Genomic DNA, 24,606 nt, shown 5'->3' with positions numbered 1-24,606 from the left:
TGTGGCTCGTTGGTCTAGGGGTATGATTCTCGCTTAGGGTGCGAGAGGTCCCGGGTTCAAATCCCGGACGAGCCCTGCTTTTTTCTCTCCCAGTCAGTTGTCTTCCTCGCACAACCAATAAAACCTGATTTATTGATGTTACACCATCACGCTAAGCAACCACCTTCTGTAGCTAATATTACTGTGTGACCACCATTTTATACTCCACCATTTCAGATTTATATACTTAATCTTTAGACAATCTTTCCTTGCAATGTTATTAAATCACGAGGATAAATACCAGATATTGTTACGTATAATTTATACAGTATTTCCTCTACAAAATCATTATTTCTGAAGTCAACTATCATTTCTCGTTTGCAGTTTTTGGTTATTATCCAAGAATTGTTCACTCAGAACTTAGGGAGGCATGTTTTATATCAATAGTTTCACACAACCGTCAATTTTCCTCCACTGTACGTATGGGGGCATTTCGGTGCTGAGACCTCTGTGGGTCAGCGTACGTGGCAAGGTGTCTTGTCACATAAAGCCTGGGCTCCCTCCCTCATTCAAGCCTGACGTTCCAGGGCCCCGTGTGTGCGCGAGGGTGGGAGAGTCTCAGGTGGTGGAGCACTTGGGGACTGAACTTCTCCACAGGGATGCTCAAGCCTTCCCGCATGGTACACTCACCTGGGAAGCTTTTAAAGCGTTCACTGAGGGACCCAACCCCAAACCACATGAACTGGATTCTTTGAGGATGGGGCTTCTGCACGGTTATTTTTTAAAAGTTCCCCAGTTGTAATCAGGGTTGGCCTGGGAGCTACAGATGCTACCCAGTTGCTCTACGGGCCACAGCTGGAGACCAGGCCCAAATCCCTGTAACTCTAGGCATCCTGTGTCCCACCCCGCCCTCCTCAGAATCACCCCCTCCCAGCAGGTGCTTCATCTTCCCTAGTTAGGTTTAGTTCTGGGTCCAATGGTGTCCGGAACTGACTTTCTCTCTGTGATCCTCCTAACTTCCCCAAGCCACAGACGTGGACTGTGCTAAAGCAGGAAACTCCACGAAAAAAGACACAGCCCAGTGTTTCAGCCTGCTTTATTTGAGGGGGATATGTGGATATGTGCGTGTTGGGGGGAGGTGGCTTTTATTCCCTAACCTTGGATCAAGCCCTTCACCCCCACTCCCTCCCTCCCTGCTGGGTATTCAGCACCGAATGAACCAGAGTTAGAAGTCACAGGTATTTTTCACCTCACTCTTAGCTATGTTGCTGAGTGTTTAGCTTCTAGAACCTCTTCAGATATTTGGAAGAACTGTGAAACAAATTGTAGGGGCATTAGTTGGTGTGCCCCTTTAAAAACCATGTGTCCTTGAGGCTCCTGTCTGGGCTGTAGGCCAGCACTCACGATGGTGACAGTCCTGGGCTTGGCCAACCCAGCTGCTTTCTGTGGGAGAGTTAACACAAAGACCCTCTCGGTCTGACGGAACACGTTGGCCCTCCGGGGGGTGGGGGGGGCTCTGGTCCTTGGAATGCAGGTCATACAGGGATGATCCCCCTTGGCAAGCATGCAGGCTTTGTTCCTCTCCTACTTAAGCAAGCGTCTCTCAGGGGGGTGGTAGCGGGAGCACGTTGCTGTCCAGCCGGCCACCACTGGACCTTCCCTGTAAGTAACTCCTATTAAGCCCATATGTCTCATTCGCTGTCTCCGGATCTTCTTTGGTCTCTCAGCAACCTATCCCAGACTGCTCGCCCAGATGAGTGTGGGGCGGAACACAAATAATCTTGGAATCATCTTTTAGTCCTCTCTCCTACAACCCACATTCAATTCTTTGACAAATGACATTGGCTGTACCTTTAGAATATTTCCAGAATGCAAACATTTCTCCCCACCTCCACCACCACTGCTATAATCCAAGGCACCACCATTTCCCACCTGCCCTATTGCAGTAGCCACTGAGCAGGTCTCCCTGTTCAGTCCCTGTGCCCTTCAGTCTATTAACAGAGCAGACAGAATGATCCTGTTGAAACCTAGGTCAGAGTTGGTCATAGCTCTTCTTAGAATCCTCTGTGCATCTCCATTTCATTCAGCATAAAATCAGAACTCCTTGCTATGGCTTTAAAATTCTCTACATGATTTTGCCACTTCTTGGATTCCCCTCACTCCTCTGACCTCATCTCCTACCACTCTCTCCCTTTGCTGGCTGCATTCCAATACATTAGGCTCTAGTGCTCCTCAGAAATTCCCACCTCAGTGCCTTTGTATGTGCTTTTCTGTCTGCCTTGAGTCTTACCTCCCTCATACCTGCATAGCTCAATCCCTCACTGCTTTTAAGATCTCTGCTCAGATGTTACCTATCAGAGAGTACTTCTCTGATCACTCCATATGCAATAGAACCCACCTCCTTTGCTCTCTATCCCCCTTTCTCTACTTTCTTCTTTGCACATACCACCACCTGACTTTTGCTGCTGCTGTTGTTTTACTCATTCTCCCTCCCCCATCACTAGAACAGAAGCCCCATGAGAACAGGGTGTTTTCACAGCCGACGTCTCAGAGGCTAGAACAGTTCTTAGCACCTAATAGATACTCAATAAATATTTGGTTAATGAATTGTGTGAATTGTTGTTTTAAATCAAAAAGTTATCCAGGCTTTTAAGGGATACCTGAGCCTGTGACACTGGGGGAGACAGGGAGCCTGGAGGTACTGGGGGCGTGAATAGGGTGCTCCTGCAGTGTCCCATCCTCTGGGAAAGGCTGAGGGGACCATGCCTGGAAAATATTCTGTGGCAGCTCTCCTGTTGGGCCACACTGTGGACCTATAAATACTTTAAAGAAGCATTGAAAAGTTCTTCCAACTGGATGTAAATGAAGGCAGAACGCATGCCCTCGGGAGCTGTAAACTGGGCATCAGTGCCATCGACTTCTGTTGCAAACTTGCTCTAAGGCAGAGCTGCTTAAGCGCAAGGCTGCTTCAGGTGTTCACGACATTGAGAAAATTCTGAACCAGATGGTGTTTGGGGTCACACTATAGGGTTGCACACTGCAGGGGCAATCTGTAAGAGTCTGTAACATAACTGATTTTATGAGCTGAGGAATAAAAGTCCACAACAGGAAACAAAGAGGAAAACTAAGGTTAGGGAAGGACCCGTATTGCCAACAGGACTTCATCAACTTCACTTGACTAGGTTTTGTGATGAGGAATCCCTGTGAATATGAGTTCTAAGGAAACATTGCTGGGATGTGAGGGGATGCCGAGAAGATTATGTGGAACTGGAGGTGAGAAACTCCGCTGGTCACAAAACATGCGAGAATAAGCAGCGTCTCTGATCCCAGGAGCTCTGAGATTAAACTGGAATGTGCCCCCTTGTGGAAAAATCAGGTACTACCGTGGGTCTTCCTGTACGGTTTTAAAGGAGAGCTTGTAGATTAAATGTTAATTTCTAGGGACCTCATTACTTTTTGCTGATCCTTCTGTGTGCATGATATGGAGGTGGAACTTATAGGGGAGAGAGTCACGTTATTGTCCAGGGAGATGGTGTTCATGGAATTAAGCTGAACTATTTAAGATAAATGGATCCCACAGATACAGTGGGAAAGCGGAAAACCGAGCTAGTACTCACTAGAAAAACTCTTGAGTTGGTTTAACAGCTAAAGTGAGGAGTTCAGAGGGACAATCATAGATTTAAGGCCTTGGGTAGTAACTAGAGGTGAATCAACAGTTTTCGTTCCTTTCACTGATCTTTCTGCTCCTATGTCCATATGGTGCTACAGGGTCCCACGAAAAGTATCAAAAAGGACTGAGCTTTACAAAGAATAGCTCTTTGATGCTATTGTTAAGGAGCAAAATGCAGTTTTTTTAGGTCATTCACTCATTCGTTCATCCATTCAATCAATATTTACCGAATATTCACTGAGCAAACATGTGTTGGACATCTGCTGTGTTCCGGGTGCTGTGCTTGGAACAGAGGTTCCCGCAGGGAACCAGACAGATGTGGTTTCAGCCCTCGTGAAACAATCTGATAATATTTAAAAAACTAGAAGTATAATTACTTTATTATGCTAGTTGTAAAGGCCACAGAGGAAAAGTACAGACTGTTATGCAAGCAAAACAGAGGCTGTTATGCAAGCAAAACTGCAAGGCTGGGGGTGCTGGGACGGCTTGTCTAAGGAAAGGAGGAACACACAGGATTTTTTTTTTTTGCTTAATGAGTTTTTTTATTTTAGTTTTTATTTATTTTTTTTAATTTTTATTTTTTTCGGATGTACATCATATTTCGAATTCTGTATATGTTACATCATGTTCACCACCCGAACACTAATTATAGTGCATCCCCTCACATGTGAGCCTAATCACCCCTTTTGCCCTCCCCTCTCCCCCCTTACCCAATGGTAACCACCAGTCCAATCTCCAACGTTATGTGTTTCTTTTTTTTTGTCGTTTTTATCTTCTACTTATGAGTGAGATTGTATGGTATTTGACTTTCTCCCTCTGACTTATTTCACTCAGCATAATACCCTCAAGCTCCATCCATGTTGTCACAAATGGCCGGATTTCGTCTTTTCTTATGGCTGAGTAGTATTCCATTGTGTATAAATACCACATCTTCTTTATCCATTCGTCCCTTGATGGGCACCTAGGTTGCTTCCATGTCTTGGCTATTGTGTATAATGCCGCAATGAACATAGGGGTGCAAGTATCTTTACGCTTTTGTGTTTTCAAGTTCTTTGGATAAATACCCAGCAGTGGAATAGCTGGGTCATATGGTAGATCTATCCTTAATTTTCTGAGGATAGTCCATACTGCTTTCCATAGTGGCTGCACCAGTTTGCACTGCCACCAGCAGTGAACAAGGGTTCCCTTCTCTCCACACCCTCTCCAACATTTGTTGTTTCCTGTCTTGTTAATTATAGCCATTCTGACCGGAGTGAGGTGATACCTCATTGTACTTGTGATTTGCATTTCCCTGATAGCTAATGATGTTGAGCATCTTTTCATATGCCTGTTGGCCATCTGTATATCTTCTTTGGAGAAATCTCTGTTCAGATCTTTTGCCCATTTTCTAATTGGATTGTTGGTTTTTTTATTGTTGAGCTGTATGAGTTCTTTGTATATTTTGGATATTAACCCCTTATCTGATATGTGGTTTGCAAATATCTTCTCCCAATTGTTAGGTTGTCTTTTTGTTTTGTTGATGGTTTCCTTTCCTGTGCAGAAGCTTTTTAGTTTGATGTAGTCCCATTTGTTCATTTTTTCTTTTGTTTCCCTTTCCCGGTCAGACATAGGACTTGAAAATATGCTGCTCAAACCAATGTCATAGAGCGAACTGCCTATGTTTTCTTCTAGAAGTCTCATGGTTTCGGGTCTTACATTCAAGTCTTTAATCCATTTTGAGTTGATTTTGGTGCATGGTGTAAGGGAATGGTCTACTTTCACTCTTTTGCATGTGGCTGTCCAATTTTCCCGACACCATTTATTGAAGAGACTCTCCTTTTGTCCATCGTATACTCTTGGCTCCCTTGTCAAATATTAGCTGTCCATAAACATGGGGGTTTACTTCTGGGCTCTCAATTTTGTTCCATTGATCTGTGTGTCTGTTTTTGTGCCAGTGCCATGCTGTTTTGGTTACTATGGCTTTGTAGTATAATTTGAAATCAGGGAGTGTGATACCTCCAGTTTTGTTCTTTTTTCTTAGGAATACTTTGGCTATTCGGGGTCTTTCGTTGTTCCATATAAATTTTAGGATTCTTTGTTCTATTTCTGTAAAAAATGTTGTTGGAACTTTGATAGGGATTACGTTGAATTGATAGATTGCTTTAGGAAGTATGGACATTTTAACAATGTTAATTCTTCCAATCCATGAGCACGGAATATCTTTCCATTTCTTTGTGCCTTCTTCGATTTCTTTCAACAATGTTTTATAGTTTTTGGTGTACAGATCTTTCACCTCTTTCGTTAAGTTTATTCCAAGGTATTTTATTCTTTTTGTTGCAATTGTAAATGGGATTGTATTCTTAATTTCTCTTTCTGTTACTTCGTTGTTAGTGTATAGAAACACAACCAATTTTTGTACATTGATTCTGTATCCCGCAACTTGGCTGTATTCCTTTATTATTTCTAAAAGTTTTTTAGTGGACTCTTTAGGGTTTTCTAGATATAAAATCATGTCATCTGCAAAGAGTGACAGTTTCACTTCTTCTTTTCCAATGTGGATCCCTTTTATTTCTTTTTCTTGCCTGATTGCTCTGGCTAGGACTTCCAGTACTATGTTAAATAGGAGTGGTGACAGTGGGCATCCTTGTCTGGTTCCTGTTCTTAGAGGGATAGCTTTCAGTTTTTCTCCATTCAGAATGATATTGGCTGTGGGTTTGTCATATATGGCCTTTATTATGTTGAGGTATTTTCCTTCTATACCCATTTTATTTAGAGTTTTTATTATAAATGGATGCTGTATCTTGTCAAATGCTTTCTCTGCATCTATTGAGATGATCACGTGATTTTTATTCTTCATTTTGTTAATGTGGTGTATCACGTTGATAGATTTGCGGATGTTGAACCATCCCTGCATCCCTGGAATGAAACCCACTTGATCATGATGTATGATCTTTGTAATGTATTTGTTGTATTCAATTTGCTAGTATTTTGTGAGGATTTTTGCATCGATGTTCATCAGTGATATTGGCCTGCAATTTTCCTTTTTTGTGTTGTCCTTGTCTGGTTTTGATATCAGGATAATGTTTGCTTCATAGATGGAGTTAGGAAGCCTCCCCTCCTCTTCAATTTTTTGGAAGAGTTTGAGAAGGATAGGTATTAATTCTTCTTTGAATGTTTGGTGGAATTCACCAGGGAAGCCATCTGGTCCTGGACTTTTATTTTTTGGGAGGTTTTTAATTGCTGTTTCGATCTCCTTACTGGTGATCAGTCTATTCAAATTTTCTACATCTTCTTGGTCCAGTTTTGGAAGGTTGTATGTTTCTAAGAATTTATCCATTTCTTCTAGATTATCCAATTTGTTGGCATATAGCTTTTCATAGTATTCTTTTATTATCTTTTGTATTTCTGAGGTGTCCGTTGTAATCTCTCCTCTTTCATTTCTGATTTTATTTATTTGAGCCTTCTCTCTTTTTTTCTTGGTGAGTCTAGCTAAGGGTTTGTCAATTTTTTTATCTTTTCAAATAACCAGCTCTTGGTTTCATTAATTTTTTCTATTGTTTTTTAAGTCTGTATTTCATTTATTTCTGCTCTGATTTTTATTATTTCCTTCCTTCTGCTGATTTTGGGCTTTGTTTGTTGTTCTTTTTCCAGTACCTTTAGGTGCACTTTTAGATTGTCTATTTGAGATTTTTCTTCTTTGTTGAGGTAGGCCTGAATTGCTATAAACTTCCCTCGTACAACCGCTTTTGCTGTATCCCACAGATTTTGGCATGTCGTGTTTTCATTTTCATTTGTCTCCAGGAATTTTTTGATTTCTTCTTTGATTTCTTCATTGACCCAATCATTGTTCAGTATCATTTTGTTCAATCTCCACGTTTTTGTGGCTTTTCTGGGTTTCTTTCTGTAGTTGATTTCCAGTTTCATACCTTTGTGGTCAGAAAAGATGCATGGTATTATTCCGATCTTCTTAAATTTATTGAGACTTGTTTTGTGGCCTAAATGTGATCAATCCTGGAGAATGTTCCATGGGCATTTGAAAAGAATGTGTATTCTATGGTTTTTGGATGGAATGTTCTGTATATATCTACTAAGTCCATCTGGTCTAATGTGTCCTTTAAGGCGAGTGTTTCCTTATTGATCTTCTGTTTGGATGATCTATCCACTGGTGTAAGTGGAGTGCTAAAGTCCCCTACTATTATTGTGTTACTGTCTATGTCTCCTTTTATGTCTGTTAATAATTGCTTTATATATTTAGGTGCTCCTATGTTGGGTGCGTAGATATTTACAAGTGCTATATTTTCTTGTTGGATTGTTCCCTTTATCATTATGTAGTGCCTGTCTTTGTCTCTTATTACAGTTTTTGATTTAAAGTCTATTTTGTCTGATATAAGTATTGCTACCCCCGCTTTCTTTTCTTTTCCATTTGCATGGAATATCTTTTTCCATCCTTTCACTTCCAGTTTGTGAGTGTCTGTAGGTCTGAAGTATGTCTCTAGTATGCAGCATATACATGGATCTTGTTTTTTTTATCCAGTTGGCCACCCTATGGCATTTGATTGGAGCATTTAGTCCATTCACATTTAAAGTAGCTATTGATAAATATGTATTTATTGCCATTTTGTCACTTTTTCTTTTTTTTTGGGTGTTTTAGTAGTTCTTCTCAGTTCCTTTCTTTTTCTCTTGCTCTCTTCCCTTGTGGTTTGATGGCTATCTTTAGTAATATGTTCGATTTCTTTTGTCTTACTTTTTTTCCTGCTTGTTATAGGTTTCTGGTTTGTGGTTACCTTGAGGATCCTATTTAATATACTATGCATATAACAATCTATCTTGAGTAGATAGACTCTTTAGCTTGACCTCTTTCTAAAAGCTCTACTTTTTCACACCCCTCCTCCCACATCATATGTTTTTCACATCATATATAGTCTTTTGTTTAGTGTGTGTCTATCCATTACCCTCTTATCATTGAAATAGGTGATTTTAGTACATTTGTCTTTTAACTTTCATATTATCTTCACAGGTAGTTGATCTGCTGCCTTTACTATACTTTTACCTTACAAGTGATTTTATTGCCTGTTTTTTTGTTGTTGTTGTTTTGGGTTTTTTTGATAATTTTTTTTAATCTTTATTTGTGGTCATTGCTTTCCCACTTAAATAAGTCCCTTCAGCATTTCTTGTAGAACTGGTTTCTTGATGACAAACTCCTTTAATTTTTGCTTGTCTGGGAAGCTCTTTATCTCTCCTTCCATTCTGAATGACAACCTTGATGGATAGAGTATTCTTGGTTGTAGGTTTTTTCCGTTTAGCACTTCAAATATGTCGTGCCATTCTCTTCTCGCCTGTAGGGTCTCAACTGAGAAGTCCGTTGACAGCCTGATGGTCTTCCCTTTATATGTCACTTGTGGCCTTTCTCTTGCTGCCTTTAGGATTCTCTGTCTTTAATTTTAGACATTTTGATTATAATATGTCTTGGTGTGGGCCTCTTTGGGCTTCTCTTGTTTGGAGCTCTCTGTGCTTCCTGAACTTGGATGTCTGTTTCCTTCCTCAGGTGAGGAAAATTTTCCTCTATTATTTCAACAAATAAATTTTCTGCCCCTTTGTCTCTCTCTTCTCCTTCTAGGACCCCTATAATCTGAATGTTAGCACGCTTGATATTGTCCCAGAGTTCCCTAACACTGTTCTCATTCTGTCTAATTCTTTTTTCTCTTTTCTGTTCTGCTTGGGTGATTTCCTCTAGTCTTCGTCTAGCTCGCTGATCCGTTCTTCTGCTTCCTCTACTCTGCTATTGAATCCCTCTAGTGAATTTCTCATTTCGAGTATTGTATTCTTCATTTCTGATTTTTTTTTATATCTTCCATTTCTTTGCTGATGTGCTCAGTGGGAACACACAGGATTTAACTGGGCAGAATGGGAGAGGTGAGTGGAGTAAGGAACAACCCATAATGGGAGAACTAGATATTAAAAACCTTGACTTGGAAGGAAGCCTGATGAGTTCAGGGAACTGAAAAGAGGAGTGTATGGAAGGATATAGAGAGAGGGAGAGTGGTTTGAGGTGAGGCTTTCTATGCAAGGCCTGGTAGACAGAGGTAAGGACTAGGGTCATTATTTTAAGACTTATGAAAAGCCACTGACACAGTTTAAGTGAGATGAGGCTGGATAGCATGGGCACAGAACTAGATCTGTGTTTTAAAAAGATTACTGTGGTGCAATAGGGTTGACAAAAGCCATAGGAGCCCCATTTCAGCTTTCTAATAAGCAAGCACAGAGCCCTGTATCAGAGGATGTTGTGGCTGGATGTGTTTTATCAACTCTAAAGTTAGTAGTTGCTTTCACGTCATGCATTTCACCAACTCTGTCAGCTCCCAGCCACTTCTAAAGGAGGTCAGTGAGGCCCATGGAATTAAGCTCAGGGTCACAGAGCTAGTTAGTGGCAAAGCCAGTGACAAGACAGAAACCCAGCTTTCACAACTCCTAGACCACTGCTCATTCTGTACTAGCTGGGTGCTTCTCAAAAGGGATTTTTTTTAAAGCATCTGAACTTTTTAGCTCTTTGGTGATTATTTGGGGTCAGGGGACAATCATTCATCTTCTTTCAAGGAATCTTAACTGATTTTCATGGAATTGGCCCTGAGAGGAGAGCAGAGCCTGGGAGGGGTATGAAAGATCTGAATGTCCTGGGAGGTGCTGCAGGGGGAGGCTGAGTTAATGGTCTTTCCCCACTGAGGATTCAAAGGAAGCCCTTGAGGTCTCAGCCTTGGGACACACATGAAAAGCCAGATATGCTATCTACGATCAAAGCATTATCAGAAATGGAAAACCAAAGGGACAGGGGCTACCAAGTAGCTGTTAGACATGCTTAGGGCCACCTCCCTTCAACCTGGCTTCCCCTGGGCTATCACCTGGTGGCAGTCATTTCAGGGATACAAGTAAAATTACAAAAAAAAGAAATGGCTTGGTTTGCCCCCAAGGGAGAACAAGACTTCTTGTGTTCACAGCCTTGGGCTGTAACTGCAAGGCTGAGATTGATAGCCTCTGATTGTGAACATGTCCTGCCCAAATCAGGAGCAGCTTGTTCCAGTCTGTCCACCTCACCTGGACAAGGAGACAGGTGAGGTAGTGGGAGGGCAGTTGGAAGAGTACCCAGAAGCTTGTGAAGATATTGCACAGATCCTTCAGTTAGCAGCTTGTCTAGGAAACAGCTCTGCAAAGGTAGCCAATGAACCCCTCCAGAATAGAGATGCTTCATGCCTTTTTTATATTCTTGATTACTTCTTTATATTCTTGATTATATTGTTCTTGATTTAGAAAGGTGTCCCTTTGGCAATATTTGTCCCTAGGCTATTTCACAGGGCTACTCCACCACACTCTTGAATCAGAGCCCCACCCCCTGTCTGAGCCTGGTGTTCAGGATCCAGCTCCCCACTTCCCCTTTGCTCACCCTGACTCCAGGCTGGGAGGCAGAGACCATCTCCATAATCCCCTAGTGGTTATGGAGTGGAATATAAGTGGTAGCCAGAGAACTGTCATCTTAATGGCCATTGGGGTCATTTTAACTTAGCTCAGAACCTTCATTTGTGAAAGCAGAGAGGGACAATATGGATAGTCAAATTCTTTATTCTTTTTGACCACTTCCATTTTAGAGATGAAGGAACTGGGACTCTGAGAAGTCCCAAGATCACACAGCTAGTTAGTGGCAGAAGAAGGACAAGATCTGAAGTCTTTTACCCTTTCATCCACTCCTCAAACATTTTTGATCTCCTGTGAGTCTCGGGCAGTGTGCTGGAGCCAACAAGTACAATGTTCTGGCTCTCCAGAAGCACACAGTATGTGGGAAAGAAGGTCAAACAAACCCTTTGCCACCTACATAGTGATCCCTAAAACCAAGTTGTGAGCAAGAAGCATGGAGGAGGGCTTCTTACAGAGACTCAAGGAAGAGATGGAAGTGGTTAATTTGAAGAAGGATTCCTGGAGGAGTTGATAAAGTCCCATGCCGTCTGCATTGCACTTAGAGATATTTCTTTTCTTTCTTTTTTTAAAATATGCTTTTTTGGTGAGGAAGATTGGCCCTGAGCGAACATCTGTTGCCAATCTTCCTCTTTTTTTTTCCTCCCCAAAGCCCCAGTACATAGTTGTCTATCCTAGTTGTAAGTTGTTCTAGTTCTTCTATGTGGGATGCTGCCACAGCATGGCCAGACGAGAGGTGCTAGGTATACACCCAGGATCTGAACCAGCAAACCCCAGGCTACCAGAGTGCAGCACCTGAAGTTAACCACTCAGCCACCAGGCCGGCACCTAGAGATATTTCTTGTGTGTGGGCTTACATTGGTTGCCCAAGAGTTTGTGGGAACCAGAATAGATTTCCTCATGGGCAAGGCCCACTTAGATATCATCTGACTGTTCTTCACACCAGAGTAGGAGGTGAAAATGGTTTGGGAGGCGGCTCCTTAGCGAAAATGAAGAGGGAGGAAAGAAATCAGATCCCAACTTAGCACTTCCAAACTTTTAGTCTTAAGAGAGGCACTAAAAGGTGGCATCTGGGTGATAGAGAAGTAGGAAGAGAAGCTTAGAGAATGGTGGACAGAGGAGAGCACTTTCTACTTTAAATGTCCTTCCTGAATCGAAGGTATTCCCAGCTTCTTCACTGCCCATCATCCCTGACCTGGCCCTGCTTCCAACCTGCTGAGTATTCTCACTTGCCACTTCCCCCACTTGACCCTGGAACCTCTCCCCTGGTGGAACCCAGATCACTCCAGCTCATCTCTAGGATCCCCTATGAACTGGTTTCTAGAATTGCTGAAAGAACACAGGGAAGGAAGGACCATAACTAAGAAATACAGACCCACCCTTCCTCTTCCAATGGTGTGTTTGGGAGGCAGATCCTTCCACTGTCGCAGGAAGGAGCACTCTGAGGAGCTGCTCTAGTCATGTGATGTGAGGCAAGTACATACTCTTTGTCTTGTGGGAGCTCCGAATAGGGCAGTAATCCAGATGCAGCCGTTTCATATTGGGGTACTGAGTATTCCATAAAAGTCAGTTTTGTTGTGGGATGGGTACAACTCTTTAGAAATTATTATGCTGTTTACCAGTTTGGGGCTCATTTATTGTGGTGATCCTTAAACACTGGTGTGCGTTGTAATCACCAGAGTTGGGCTACTGATTAAAAATGCAGATTCCATGGCCTTACCTTCAGAGACTTTGATTCACTAGGTCTGGGGTAAGGCCCAGGTTTCTGTTTTTAATCAGTAGCCAAGATACTTTGGCTACTAATTAAATTTCACTTACAAACCACCTCCCCTACCTTTTTGTTAATCGGTGGGAGCCAGGCAATAGCAGACTAAGGAGCGAATGAGGGCTGGTAGTAGGGTCATTAGCCCTTCCCCAACATGCTTTGCAACCTCCTCCCATTCCCACTTATGATATGGGCAATTCATGTTTCCTCAATTTTATGCAAAGCACTCAGAAAATGCATCTTCAAGAAGAGTGCCCATAGTGCCCTCTTGTGGCATGACCACTGCCTCCACGCCCTCCTCCACGGAAGCTCTGTGGTTATCACCATAGATGGGCTGGGGAAGAGGAGATTTAAAGCAGGGGATAATAAGGTATGAATAAGCAAATCTCACATCCGAATGGCCAAGGAAATGGACAATCTGAAAGAGACTCCTTATGAAGAGCCTGCTGATAGATGCTAGGAGTAGTAGATATATGAATCTGTTACGATTTTTTTTCCTCTTCAATAATTAAAACTTTTTGGAAAGTATGTTAAACCCCATATCCTTGTGTTTAGTATTCATTAGAGAATAAAGAGCGGGGCCGGTATCCGGGTTTTTGGAGGAGGGTGAGCAGGCCAGAGACAGTCACAGCCCAAGGGAGGAGCACTTATGAGAAGCCAGGGAGGAACAGAGAGGGAGTCTGGAGGATCAGTTTTGGACAAGAGATAAAACCACTCCTCAGAGAGCTTCTAAAACACGGGGAAGGGAACTAGGATTCTAGTAGTAATGAGGGATGGGGCTTGGATTATCATCATATGGATATTAAAAGGAGGGCAATCCCCCACATGTAAAAAACTGGGGCTTTTTAGGTCACATTTCCTTTGCTAACTGTTTTCTTTGCTCCCTCTCAGATGCCTGGATCCTAGTTTACCACCTCTGGCTCCTACCCCTAGGCAGCGTTTCCCAAACTGATATTCCGTAGAACCCTGTTCCCTAGAATGTTGAGTGGTGCCTCTCAAATGAAGCTCCATGCTCAGATCACTTTGTAAAATCCCGAATTAAATGAAATTAGTCAAGCTTCTCTGTTGTTGGACTTCTCAGAATCTCGGGCTTTGACAAGCTTGTGACTTTCCAAGGGAAGGAATTTAACTAAAAATGTTTCTCAAACTTTTGATCGTGACATTTTTTTCTTGAGGTATTCTCATTACCATTTTCCAGAGCAATGTCTGTCTGAAGGCAAGTAGGAAAAGCGCTGCTAGTTGTCCTTCAATGTTGCTTCCCCTCCTCCTTCCTTAGTAATAGGAAACCAGAGTTTTAGCTGGGCGCATACCCACCTAGAATAAACCCCACATTTGCCTGTGTCCCTTGTAGGTGGATGAGACTATGTGATCAATTTATTGCCAACATGATATAAGTGGAAATGGGGTGTGGAACTTAGCGATGTGTCCTTAGAAGGCAGTGCCACGCCCCTTTTGTACTTTTCTTTTCCCTGCTGGCTGGAATGCAGACATGATGGCTAGGGCTAGAGTGTCCACCTGGACCGTGACATGGAAGCCGCACATGGAGACAGAAGAAGTCAGCACCCTGGAGCACCTCACCAGTCCTGGAATTTTTTTTACATGAGAAATAAACTTCCATCTTGTTTAGACTATTGTTACTTGGAGTTTTCTGTCATTAGCAGCCATTTGGGAAATTTATAATGATAATCTCTTTAGATTTGCTTTTTCCTTTTTTCAAAACCAGTTGTGTACTAGGACATACACATAGTCTAGGAATTTACGTAGAAGCCAAGAAAAATAATAAAGGATACTCAGAAAGAATACTTGGAATAAGGTGAAGGATTTGGCTGATTAAGGGCATTTAGGATCAATAGATATATTCTAACAATAAGTATGCTAATTACAATAAATCAGGCTGTTTAAAGGTATTTGTCTAAGGTTTCCATATATATATATATCACTTTGATCTCTTTCCCTTATCTGTAGGCCCAGGGGATTTATATATTAAAATATATTTATATATTTATAAACTACTTTTCTTTCCATAATCTTCATTTTTCAAAGACAAATATAGTACAGTAAACAATCCCCGAGGCCACTGGCTCCCAGGCACCGTGCTATACAATCAAGGGAACCACAAGAATTCTGGGCTACCAGAATCCAGAATGGCTCAGAACACGCTTTCAGCAACTGCTTAAGCTACAGCCAGTCAATAAGGTGAACCGAGTGACCTCGTCTCCTCATTCTTCCTTCATCCATCTCCCCATTTATTAATAATCTTGAGACAAGCTTCCCGTGCTCTTGTTTGGAAGGCATTTAAACACCAGCACTTAGTGTTACACCACAACACATTCTTCACTGCAGTTGTGAGTCAGAATCCCAGGATGGGACCAAGGAGTTGAAAGTGTTTTCTTCCCCCAGGTGAGCACACGTCTCACTCAGAGCACTACCCTAGAGGAGACTACTGTTAGGGTGGTGGTGGGGGAAGGGGAGACAGACTATAACAACAAACAAAATAAAAATGTAAATTAGATAATATATTAAAGGGTAAAAGTGAAATTGGGGCCAGCCTGGAGGCACAGTGGTTAAGTTTGCACACTCCACGTCGAAGGCCCAGGGTTTGCGAATTTGGATCCTGGGTGCAGACCTATCCACTGCTTATCAAGCCATGCTGTGGCAGGCATCCCACATATAAAATAGAGGAAGACAGACATGGATGTTAGCTCAAGGCCAGTCTTCCTCAGCAAAAAAAAAAAAAAGAAAAAGAAAGAGGCAGATTGGCAGCAGATGTTAACTCAGGGATAATCTTCCTCAAAAAAAAAAAAAACAGAAATAGAAGAGAAAAAGTAGAACAGAGAAGTGTGGGTCAGGCATGTGTGGGGGTTGCAATTTCAGATGAGGTGGTCTGTGTGGGCCTCACTGAGCAAAGACTTGGAGGAGGAGAGGGAATGAGCCATGGTGTATGTGAAGGAAGAGCCTTCCAGGCAGAGGGGACAGCCAGAGCAAATACGGTAAGGCAGGAGCGCACCTGACCTATTCAAGGGACACAAGGCTGGAGCATATAGATTAGGGTGTGAATCTGCCATTAACGTGACTCTTATCAACTCTAATTTCTGTGCCTCTCAATTCAGAATTACAAATTCATGTCACAAGAAAATTTGGTCAGGTTAGATGAGGGGTGTATCTATGGACCAAGCTATGGCCAGAAAGGAAGAGCCACACCAGAAAACGGCTGAGTAGATAACCTAATAGGTATTTGCCACATTATACAGTTGAGTTGATTCTTAGATAATTTCTTTTAAAAAGTGTTTGTTTTGGAAAGGTGTATTTGAATGACTCTGAGTTCCTCAACGACTGTGTGAACAGACCCTGGAGTGCTCACCTTGAACTGTTACATAAGGGAGAAATAACTTCCTAACATCTGATGTCTTTGTTACAGTGGCCAATCCTTACTCTATGCAGATTCTTCCCAAAACTTCTAGCTGAATACTCCTCCCTTCTCATTGACCTTACTTGAATGAGATTACCCAGGTTGACTTATACTCACCAGAATCCATGCCCAACTATTAAATCATATTGGGGTTTGGTTAGAAAGGAAGAGGGAGAAACCTGTAATGGCTAAGCCTACTCTGATCATCCTGTTTAACATTGCACAGCATTCACTATCTTCCAAAACGCTAACGTATTGATTGGTTGATTATGCTTATTTTTCATTGTCTGTCTCCCTCCACTAGATGCAAGCTCGATGAAAGCAAGAATTTTGAAGATTTTTTTATAAATGTCTACAAATATACACAAAAGCAGAGAGAATAAACGTAATGGATCTCATTACACTTATCTTCCTAAAGGCAATAATTATCAAAAATTTGCCTCATTTGCTTTCTCCCTCTCTCTTTTCTCTATCTACTTTCATTCTTTCTCTTCCTTCTTTTTTTATTTCTTAGAAGAAAATACTTGACATCATGTGATTTCAATCATATATTTTTGAACATATCTAAAAACAAAGTTTTTTCTACATAGTTACCGTTATTACACCTTATAAAAGTAAGAATATGTTCTTAATATGAAAACTAATGCTCAGTCCATATTCAAATTCAAATAAGAATCAAAATCTGAAGATTCTTTTAACCTGTAATGGTTCAACCCTCTTTGTTTTTGTGCCGCTGACTTTTTGAAGAAACTGGTTAGTCATCCTACAGAATGTCTCACATTCTGGATTTGTCTTCTTGCTTCTGTGTGATATTATTTAACTTGTGCCTCATTTCCCTCTCTTTCCTCCAAACTGGAAGTTAAATCTAAGGCCTAATTAGTTTAGGCTCATTTTTTTTGATAAGGCTACTTCCTAAGCAGTGCTGTGTTCTTCCTATGCTGTCTTATTGAGAGGTATGCGATAACTAGTTTTCCCACTTGTAGTAATGGTTAGGTGATGGCAGCCAGATCTTTCATTGCAGTTTCCCATGAGACTCTCTCCTTTTTTATTTTTCTTTTAAGATTGGCACCTGAGCCAACAACCGTTGACAATCTTCTTTTTTTTTCTGCTTTTTTCTCCCCAAATGCCCCAAGTACATAGTTGTACATCTTAGCTGTGGGTCCTTCTAGTTGTGGCATGTGGGATGCTGCCTCAATGTGGCCTGACAAGCGGTGTCATGTCTGCGGCCGGGATCCGAACTGGCGAAACCCAGGGCTGCCAAGCGGAGTGCGCAAACTCAGCCACTCAGCCAGGGGCGGGCCCCAGACTCTCTCCTAATAGTTCTACCACCTACCAAATAATTTTTTCCTGGCTTAAAAATTTCATTAATGATTATAAAATGGTGATTTTTCTAATTTTATCATTCTGTTCATTTCTATTACTTATTGCTCTTCTCTAAAGAAGAGCAATCTCATCACATGGAAGCTATTTTGTTACCCTGAAACATAGTTCCTACAGGCAAGACAGAATAAATGTGTAATTCTTATATTTTTATTACCAATTTTCATGTTAAGGGATTGATTCAGAGTCAGTAGGGGGATGGGGATTTTTGTCTTTTCATTGACCTGTCCCAACTGTCTAAAATAGTGTCTGGCATAGGTAAGTGTTCAATAAATACTTATTAACTGGAATAAAATGTGAATGATAAAAATCCTTCACGGAGGGTGACGAAAGTCTTATGTAGTAGATGACTAAGAAAACAAGTCTTAATACAACCATGAGTCAAGATTCTTGATCTAAACCCTGTACTCTAAGAGCTTTTATAAGGGAAGCTAATAAGAATGTTGGTCCCTTGGTTGGTGCTGTTGGCCAATACAGGTCCCATAGTGAGAAGGAACAGGAATAATACGCCTTGCAGATTCCCCTGGGCCCCTAGCTAGGGAGGAAAAGGAAGCATTCATAATGGCATGAGTCAAATTTCTCCCCAGCTTAGTAGGGCTGCAGACTCAGAATTAGTTTTCATTTGATAGAGAAGCAATAAAGCGATGAAATTTTCTTGCCCAAGTTTGAAGAATAAGATTTATACCTGCTAGATAGCAAAATGTTTATTACTTACAATACTTCACTGATGTTTTTAGTGAATGAATCCTCAGGAAAGATCTTTATTTGGACACAGGGGGAGTTCTGTGAAGGCAGGGGCATGGAGGGGCAGGTGGAATCCAGGAGACATGAAGAGCTGGCACATGGAGCAGGAGAGGCTCTCAGGGCAGGGATGGAGAGAGACAGGGGAGTTAAAAGGAACTTTTGGGGTTTTACAGCAGATGGAGATTTTGAAAACTAGTTTTGCATTATCGCTTGTGTGATAACCTATACTCTATATCCAACAAAACTTCAGGGGTATCTATTACTTGCTAAAAAAACTCTGTGGAATTGGATTTGCTTTGGGAGATTTGGCAAAGTGGTGAGCCCCCTATTCTGTTTATCGCTTGCTGCTTTACCCTTCACCCTGAAATGGTGGCTGAAAACAATAACGTTTATTTTGATCCTGAATCTGGAAGTGACTGAGGTCAGCCAGGCAGTTTGTGCTCAAGGTCTCACTTGTGATTTTATTCACATGGTGCCTGGAGCTGAGTAAGCTCATGGGCTTTTCCACTCACCAGTCTGGCACCTGGGCTAAGAAGACTTAAGCATCAGGCAAGTGAAAGAGGTGGAGCAATTTGGGCATCTCTCTCTCTCTCTCCATGTGGTCTCTCCATGTGGTGGCCTCAACACAGTCAGACTGCATTCATGGCAGCTGAAGGCACCCAGAGTAAATGTCTCAAGAGAAAAACTCCCAGGTGGAAGCTGTATGACCTAGTCTCATAGGATCACTTGCCCTACACTATATTAGTGGGAGCAGGCACAAAGCCCACCTAGCTTCTCAGGAAAGGGCATAGACTCTACTTCTTGCTAGGAGAGTGGCAAGGTTCTGGAAGAGACTACATGATGGAAAATATTTTATAGCCCTTTTCTGGAAAACACAGTCTGCTATACTGACTTAAGGTGAGCATGGCACTGGGCAATTACAGAAGCCTTGCAAGGGTAGCCAACCACATCCATAGGACATGACTAACCTCCACAGTTTCCTGTAGGAGAACTGAAACAGCTGAAGCTCTCTGAGCATCTCTCTATTCATGTCTTCTCTCCATGTGGTGGCCTCAACATATTCGAACTTCATACATGACAGCTGAAGGCACTCAGGGTAAGTGTTCGCTTCCTCGGCTGTCACTTTGATGCCATTGCCTAGTATCAGACAATATTGGAGCTGGGTAGGTCTCTAGCAATCCAGTAGCACAGCTTAACTCATTGAGAAAATGTGTAATCAGGGTAATTACTAAATGGTATTTTACATTCTGACATCAACTTTAGTTTCCAGCAGCTATCTACCTCCTGTAGTCTTTATCTGTGAGTGGACCCAAGGCTCAGCAAAGGGAGGGTTGTGGGAGCTGTAGGACAAATGTGATAATCTGAAAATAGGCCCAGTTTCTCCCCTCCTTTCCTTTCTTTTTCTTCCCCTCCTCCTCTTCCTTCTCCTCCCCTTCCTCCTCCTCCTTCTCCTCCTCCTTCTCCTCCTCCTCTTCCTCTGACTCCTCCCCTTCCTTCCCCTCTTCATCCCCCTCCTTCTTCTTTTTCTGCTCCTCCTGCTTCTACTCCACCTCTTTTGTCTCCTTCCTTTTCTCCTCTCCCTGCTCTTGCTCCTCCTCATACCACCTATCCTCTCTCTTTCCTTCCTTCTTCTCCTCTTTCCTTCCTTCCTCCCTTCCTTCTTCAGGTACACAGAACTGAGTTTATTATATTCTGTTTATGGCCCACGCTAGGCTTTTCTTTTGTTTTCCTCGATTTTATTATTTTTCTTTTTATTCCTTACCCCTGCTTCTATTTCTTTTATACTTATGAGCATCTATCCTAGAGTACTTAGTCCATGTTCTTCCAACCTATTTAGATATTGTGTATCCTTAGAAAATATTTTGTATTGTTGTGGAGCATGGATGTTTTTAATTTAAATAAACTGAAAACAATTTTTTTCTGTTTCTTACCTTTTTTTCACACAACACCCTGTTTTTGAGTTTTATTCATGTTGCTATTTGTAAATCTAGTGTCTTATTTGAAACTGCTTTATATTATTTTATTTTATGTATCTAACACACTTTTACCTATCCATTCCCTTCATGAGGGACAATTAAGTTGCCTACAGCTCTTTTCTGCCACCAATAATGTCATGATGAACATCCTTGCACATGCTCCATCTTGAAGAACTCTGTTGGTGTCTATGCCCAGCCTGGGATTACAAGGTCTTGGGGTTTACCCATTCTTAATTTTACCAGATGTTTCCAGATTACTTTCCAGTATCACCACACCAATTTCCATGCCTGCTAACATTTTTGTCAGCACTTGATATTAGGTTTTTTAATTTTTGATAATCTGATGATTATAAACTGATATCTCTTTGTTATTTTAATTTCCATTTCTTTGATTACTAATGGAGTTGAGCATTATTTATCACCTATTTTGGCTTCCTCTTCTGAAACTTGCTTTTCATAATTTTTGACAACTTTTCTCCTCTGGAGTTTCCTGTCTTTTTATTGTGGATATGAGGAAGTGATGTATCATGTACGATATGATGTATCTAGATGTTAATCCGTAGTTGGTTTTAGGCATTACGAATGTTTTCTCCAAAGCTGCCAGCACTATTTAACTCAATCTCAGTTCTATTTCAGGAAGATAATACTCTGAAATGCAGGGACAGGTCTAGTTGCCTCAGTTGAGGATAAATTTTGTAACAAGGTTTGCCTCCCTGCCTGTACACTTAGTATAACATCTGTAATTCAGCTACTTGGAGGTCCTGGCAGGAAGTGATGACCATGTTACAATATGTAGATATATTTCTTATACAATGGAAATGTTTCTGCAAGATGGTGTGCAAATCAAAATCTGTCAATTGGAAAATTTTTCAACAATTAATTATGCACTTACATCTTTGTGGCATTATGCAACACATATCCAAAACAAGACAGTTTGAATTCTGAAAGGACATCTAGGATGATAGTTTTGGAAAGTAAATAATAACCTTCTGGTTGTTCATTTTTGTGGTCTGGAATTATGCTTTTGTTGTTGTTGTATATAAAAAGAGACACATTCTTTGAAGCCTTTTCCAGGATTGTCTGTCCTTCCTAGACCATTCTTCACCCCAAGATGGTTTTCTTCTTACCACTGAGAAAGACACAGATATGTACAAAGGAGACTATGTAGCTGTGTCTCTAAAAGAGAAGTCATTTCAGGATAACAAGTAGTAAAATTAAGTCCACGTTCCTATTTCTATATCAAATGACCAGGAGATGATAGCAACAAAAAGAATTCTATCTCAATACCTTGAGCCACTATCTTTTACCAAACCCTCATCCATTATTTTTATATGTAGGTTTCCAAAGTATACCATAGTTCAGTGGTTCCCAAATTTTGCTGCTATTAGAATTACTGGGGAAGCTTTTAATAATCCCCAAACCCAGGTCACACCCAATACCAATTAAAACAGAATGTCTTAAGGTAGCATATAAAAATGCCCAGGTGATACCAGCATTCAGCAGAGTTTGGAAACCACTGCTATACTCTCCAGGAGCCCAGGATTTTATAAAGACTAATAGTTATGTCAGAGAATTGTTTTTGAACTGTCCTGGATACCATGTGAGAATGAAACTTGCTAATCCTGGAGTTAAAGTGTTAAGCATTGAGAAAGTGAGATGCTTATTACTCTTGTCATCTCCCATCTCCACCTGAACCTTTCTGCAACTCATTTCTTCATTAATGAAATGGAAATAATAGCTACTTCACAGGTTTGTAGTAAGGACTGACCGAAAATTTGGAAAATAGACAATATTGTTTCTGGCATACATCAGGACTTCAATAAATGTTTTGAAAAGTTCATGCATGTTTAATGAGGACACATTCAGGACCTGCCGTACCCAACTTTCCCCCTGAAGATACCTTCTCTTCCTTCCCACTGACGTCCAAGCACACTCCCCTACAGGCCCCTCCCTTTCTGCTTTTTCCACTTTGGCCCTCCCCACATTCAGCTGGCTCCCTACCAGATATTGCCAGGGAACAGTGAGATACAAAGGACTTTCTCAGATCCATGATCACAAGGATATGTTACCTGTGAGAGCTATAGCAAAAAAGAAAGGTGAGAGGAGCTAGCACAGAGAAAACGAGGATCAACAGGATGAGAGATTGGGAAGGAATTGGGAAGAACACAGTAGTAGACAGTACTAAAGATGCGGAATTGGGTGGAATTAGGGTAGATCATTACAGGAAAGGAAGTCATTCAGCACTAGGAATAAAACAATCAGGTATGAGTACATTCAAGCATCTTCTGTGTGTTCACCTCTGTGTGAAGCACTCTGCTGGATTCAGGAGACATAGGAGAAGAGAAACCTGCTATCAAGGAGCTTGTGGAAGCTAAACAAACACAAGGCAAAGGAATAGTTAGAGAACAGTTCAGTGCCAAACTCTGAGAGCTGAAATGGTCTGACAGGGCTTTCTCGGGGAGCTGTACCTCCACCTGGATCTTGCAGGGGCAGCATGATTTTAATTAGCAGAGAGAAGGAAATAAAATATTCCAAGGATCGGGGAGCAAAGTCAGGGGATGGGGCTGGAGGAATCTGATTACCCTCTGCTACTTTCTGTCTCCTCTTACTCCATAGGAGTTAGAGCAAAAGATGTGAAGGACATCTTACCCGTGATGATACTAATGGTGATAATTTTCCTGCTGCTTCTGTTCTGGGAAAATGAGCTGGACGACGAAGGAGTGGTGTCAACCTTAGAGCACTTGCATGTGGACTACCCTCAGAGTGACATTCCTGTAAGGTACTGTAACTCCATGATCTTACAAAGAAGCATCAAGGGACCTGACAACGCCTGCAGAAAGGAGCACGTCTTCATCCATGAGAGGCCTCGAAATATCAATAGGATTTGCTCTTCTCCCAATAAGATGGCTTGCCAAAACAATTCCACCATTTTATGCTTCCAGAGCAAGACAAAGTTTAAAATGACAGTCTGTAAGCTCATTGAAGGCACCAGATATCCTGCCTGCAGGTACCGCGTTTCCCCCACAGAGGGGTTTATTCTTGTCACTTGTGATGACATGGGGCCAGTTAATCTCCAGAGATATGTTGAATAACTTGAGACCCAGTGCTTGAGTCTGGGATCCTCTCTTCTCCTCTTGCAAGGGCACTGGTGCTGGTTCTTCCTGATGCACACCTGAATAGTGGACGTGGGGTAATGCCTTGAGTAAAATGGACAGTCACTGGTAATTCATTCAACCTTCCAGTATTACTGAGCTGGAATCATTTTATTCTACTTCAATAAAAAAAACTCTACTGAATTAAACCATAAACTCTGCATGTGTCTTAATTCCTTGTCCCTTTACTTTGGGTCATTTGATGAGAGCCAAGAGTGAATCCTACACATGACTGGGATTAGGGTAAAGTGAGTGAAATAGTCACTTTATGTGCAAAATTTAAGGGGAACCAACACCCTCCCCACCGTAATCTAGATAAATAATATTTTAAAAAACCAAAATTAGGGGCCGGCCCTGTGGCCAAGTGGTTAATGTTCCATACTCCACTCCAGCAGCAAGGGTTTGTGGGGTGTGGACTATCTCATCAGCCCTGCTGTGGAGGCATCCCACATACAAAATAGAGGAAGATTGGCGTGGATGTTAGTTCAGGGCAAATCTTCCTCACTAAAAAAAAAAAAAAAAAAAATTCAAAATCAATGCAAAAGTCCCTGATGAACAAAATATCTGAATTTTAAATCAAGACCCAATTTGACTGAGTTGGATTTAGGGTGAGGCAAGGTACACGAGTTGTGCCATCACACGGTCAGATCCCATTATTTAAAATTTAAAATTACAGATGTGCGTCATCTGTAAAGTGAGGTGCTTGAACTAGATAATCTTTAAGGTTCTTTCCAGGTCTATTACTCCACAATTCTATTTCTTAGGTAGTGTAGATACTAGCCTCGTTGGAGGGGAGGGTTAGTACAGGGGAACAGTAAGAAATAAGGGGTAACTGGGAACTAAATGCCAGATTATGGGGTCACTAATTCTGAGCTATGACACTTCAGTCCTGTAACTGAGAGCTGGAACCTCATACAGTGAGCTAGAGTGGGCAGAGGCAATGCACACACTTTAGAGGGCCCTTTCTTTTCTGGTCTTTCCAGCTGAGAGACTTCAGCTATTGCATTATTTATTTGTACTTAATTCAAGTTCAAATCAGAAAAGAGGCACACCTATGCTAGCTGTTAACTCTGGCTTTTGTAAGTATCAAG

The 24,606-nt window shown here is 41.6% G+C and overlaps 1 protein-coding gene and 1 non-coding gene across 5 annotated transcripts; both read left to right on the top strand.

Moving 5' to 3' along the window:
* The first annotated feature begins 3 nt into the window (after positions 1 to 3).
* On the top strand, positions 4 to 75 carry TRNAP-AGG (transfer RNA proline (anticodon AGG)). Its single transcript has one exon. It is a non-coding gene; the product is annotated as a tRNA-Pro (tRNA).
* Positions 76 to 1,618: 1,543 nt separating this feature from the next.
* Positions 1,619 to 23,671, top strand: RNASE12 (ribonuclease A family member 12 (inactive)). Of its 4 annotated transcripts, none has more exons than XM_008507111.2 (2): positions 1,619 to 1,641; positions 22,980 to 23,671. In XM_008507111.2, exon 2 carries the CDS (start codon positions 23,018 to 23,020, stop codon positions 23,453 to 23,455), a length of 438 nt encoding a protein of 145 aa, XP_008505333.1. In that variant the 5' UTR covers positions 1,619 to 1,641; positions 22,980 to 23,017; the 3' UTR covers positions 23,456 to 23,671. The 4 variants fall into 4 exon arrangements, with proteins under 4 accessions (XP_008505333.1, XP_070440995.1, XP_070441003.1 ...); XM_070584894.1 differs by lacking the exon at positions 1,619 to 1,641 and adding an exon at positions 19,369 to 19,483; XM_070584902.1 differs by lacking the exon at positions 1,619 to 1,641 and adding an exon at positions 22,299 to 22,459.
* The last annotated feature ends 935 nt before the right edge of the window (positions 23,672 to 24,606 follow it).

The sequence above is a fragment of the Equus przewalskii genome, chromosome 1 (assembly GCF_037783145.1).
Source record: "Equus przewalskii isolate Varuska chromosome 1, EquPr2, whole genome shotgun sequence".
Taxonomy (NCBI): domain Eukaryota; kingdom Metazoa; phylum Chordata; class Mammalia; order Perissodactyla; family Equidae; genus Equus; species Equus przewalskii.
Note: the sequence above shows the minus strand (reverse complement) of the source record. Positions and strands in the feature narration are given on the sequence as shown.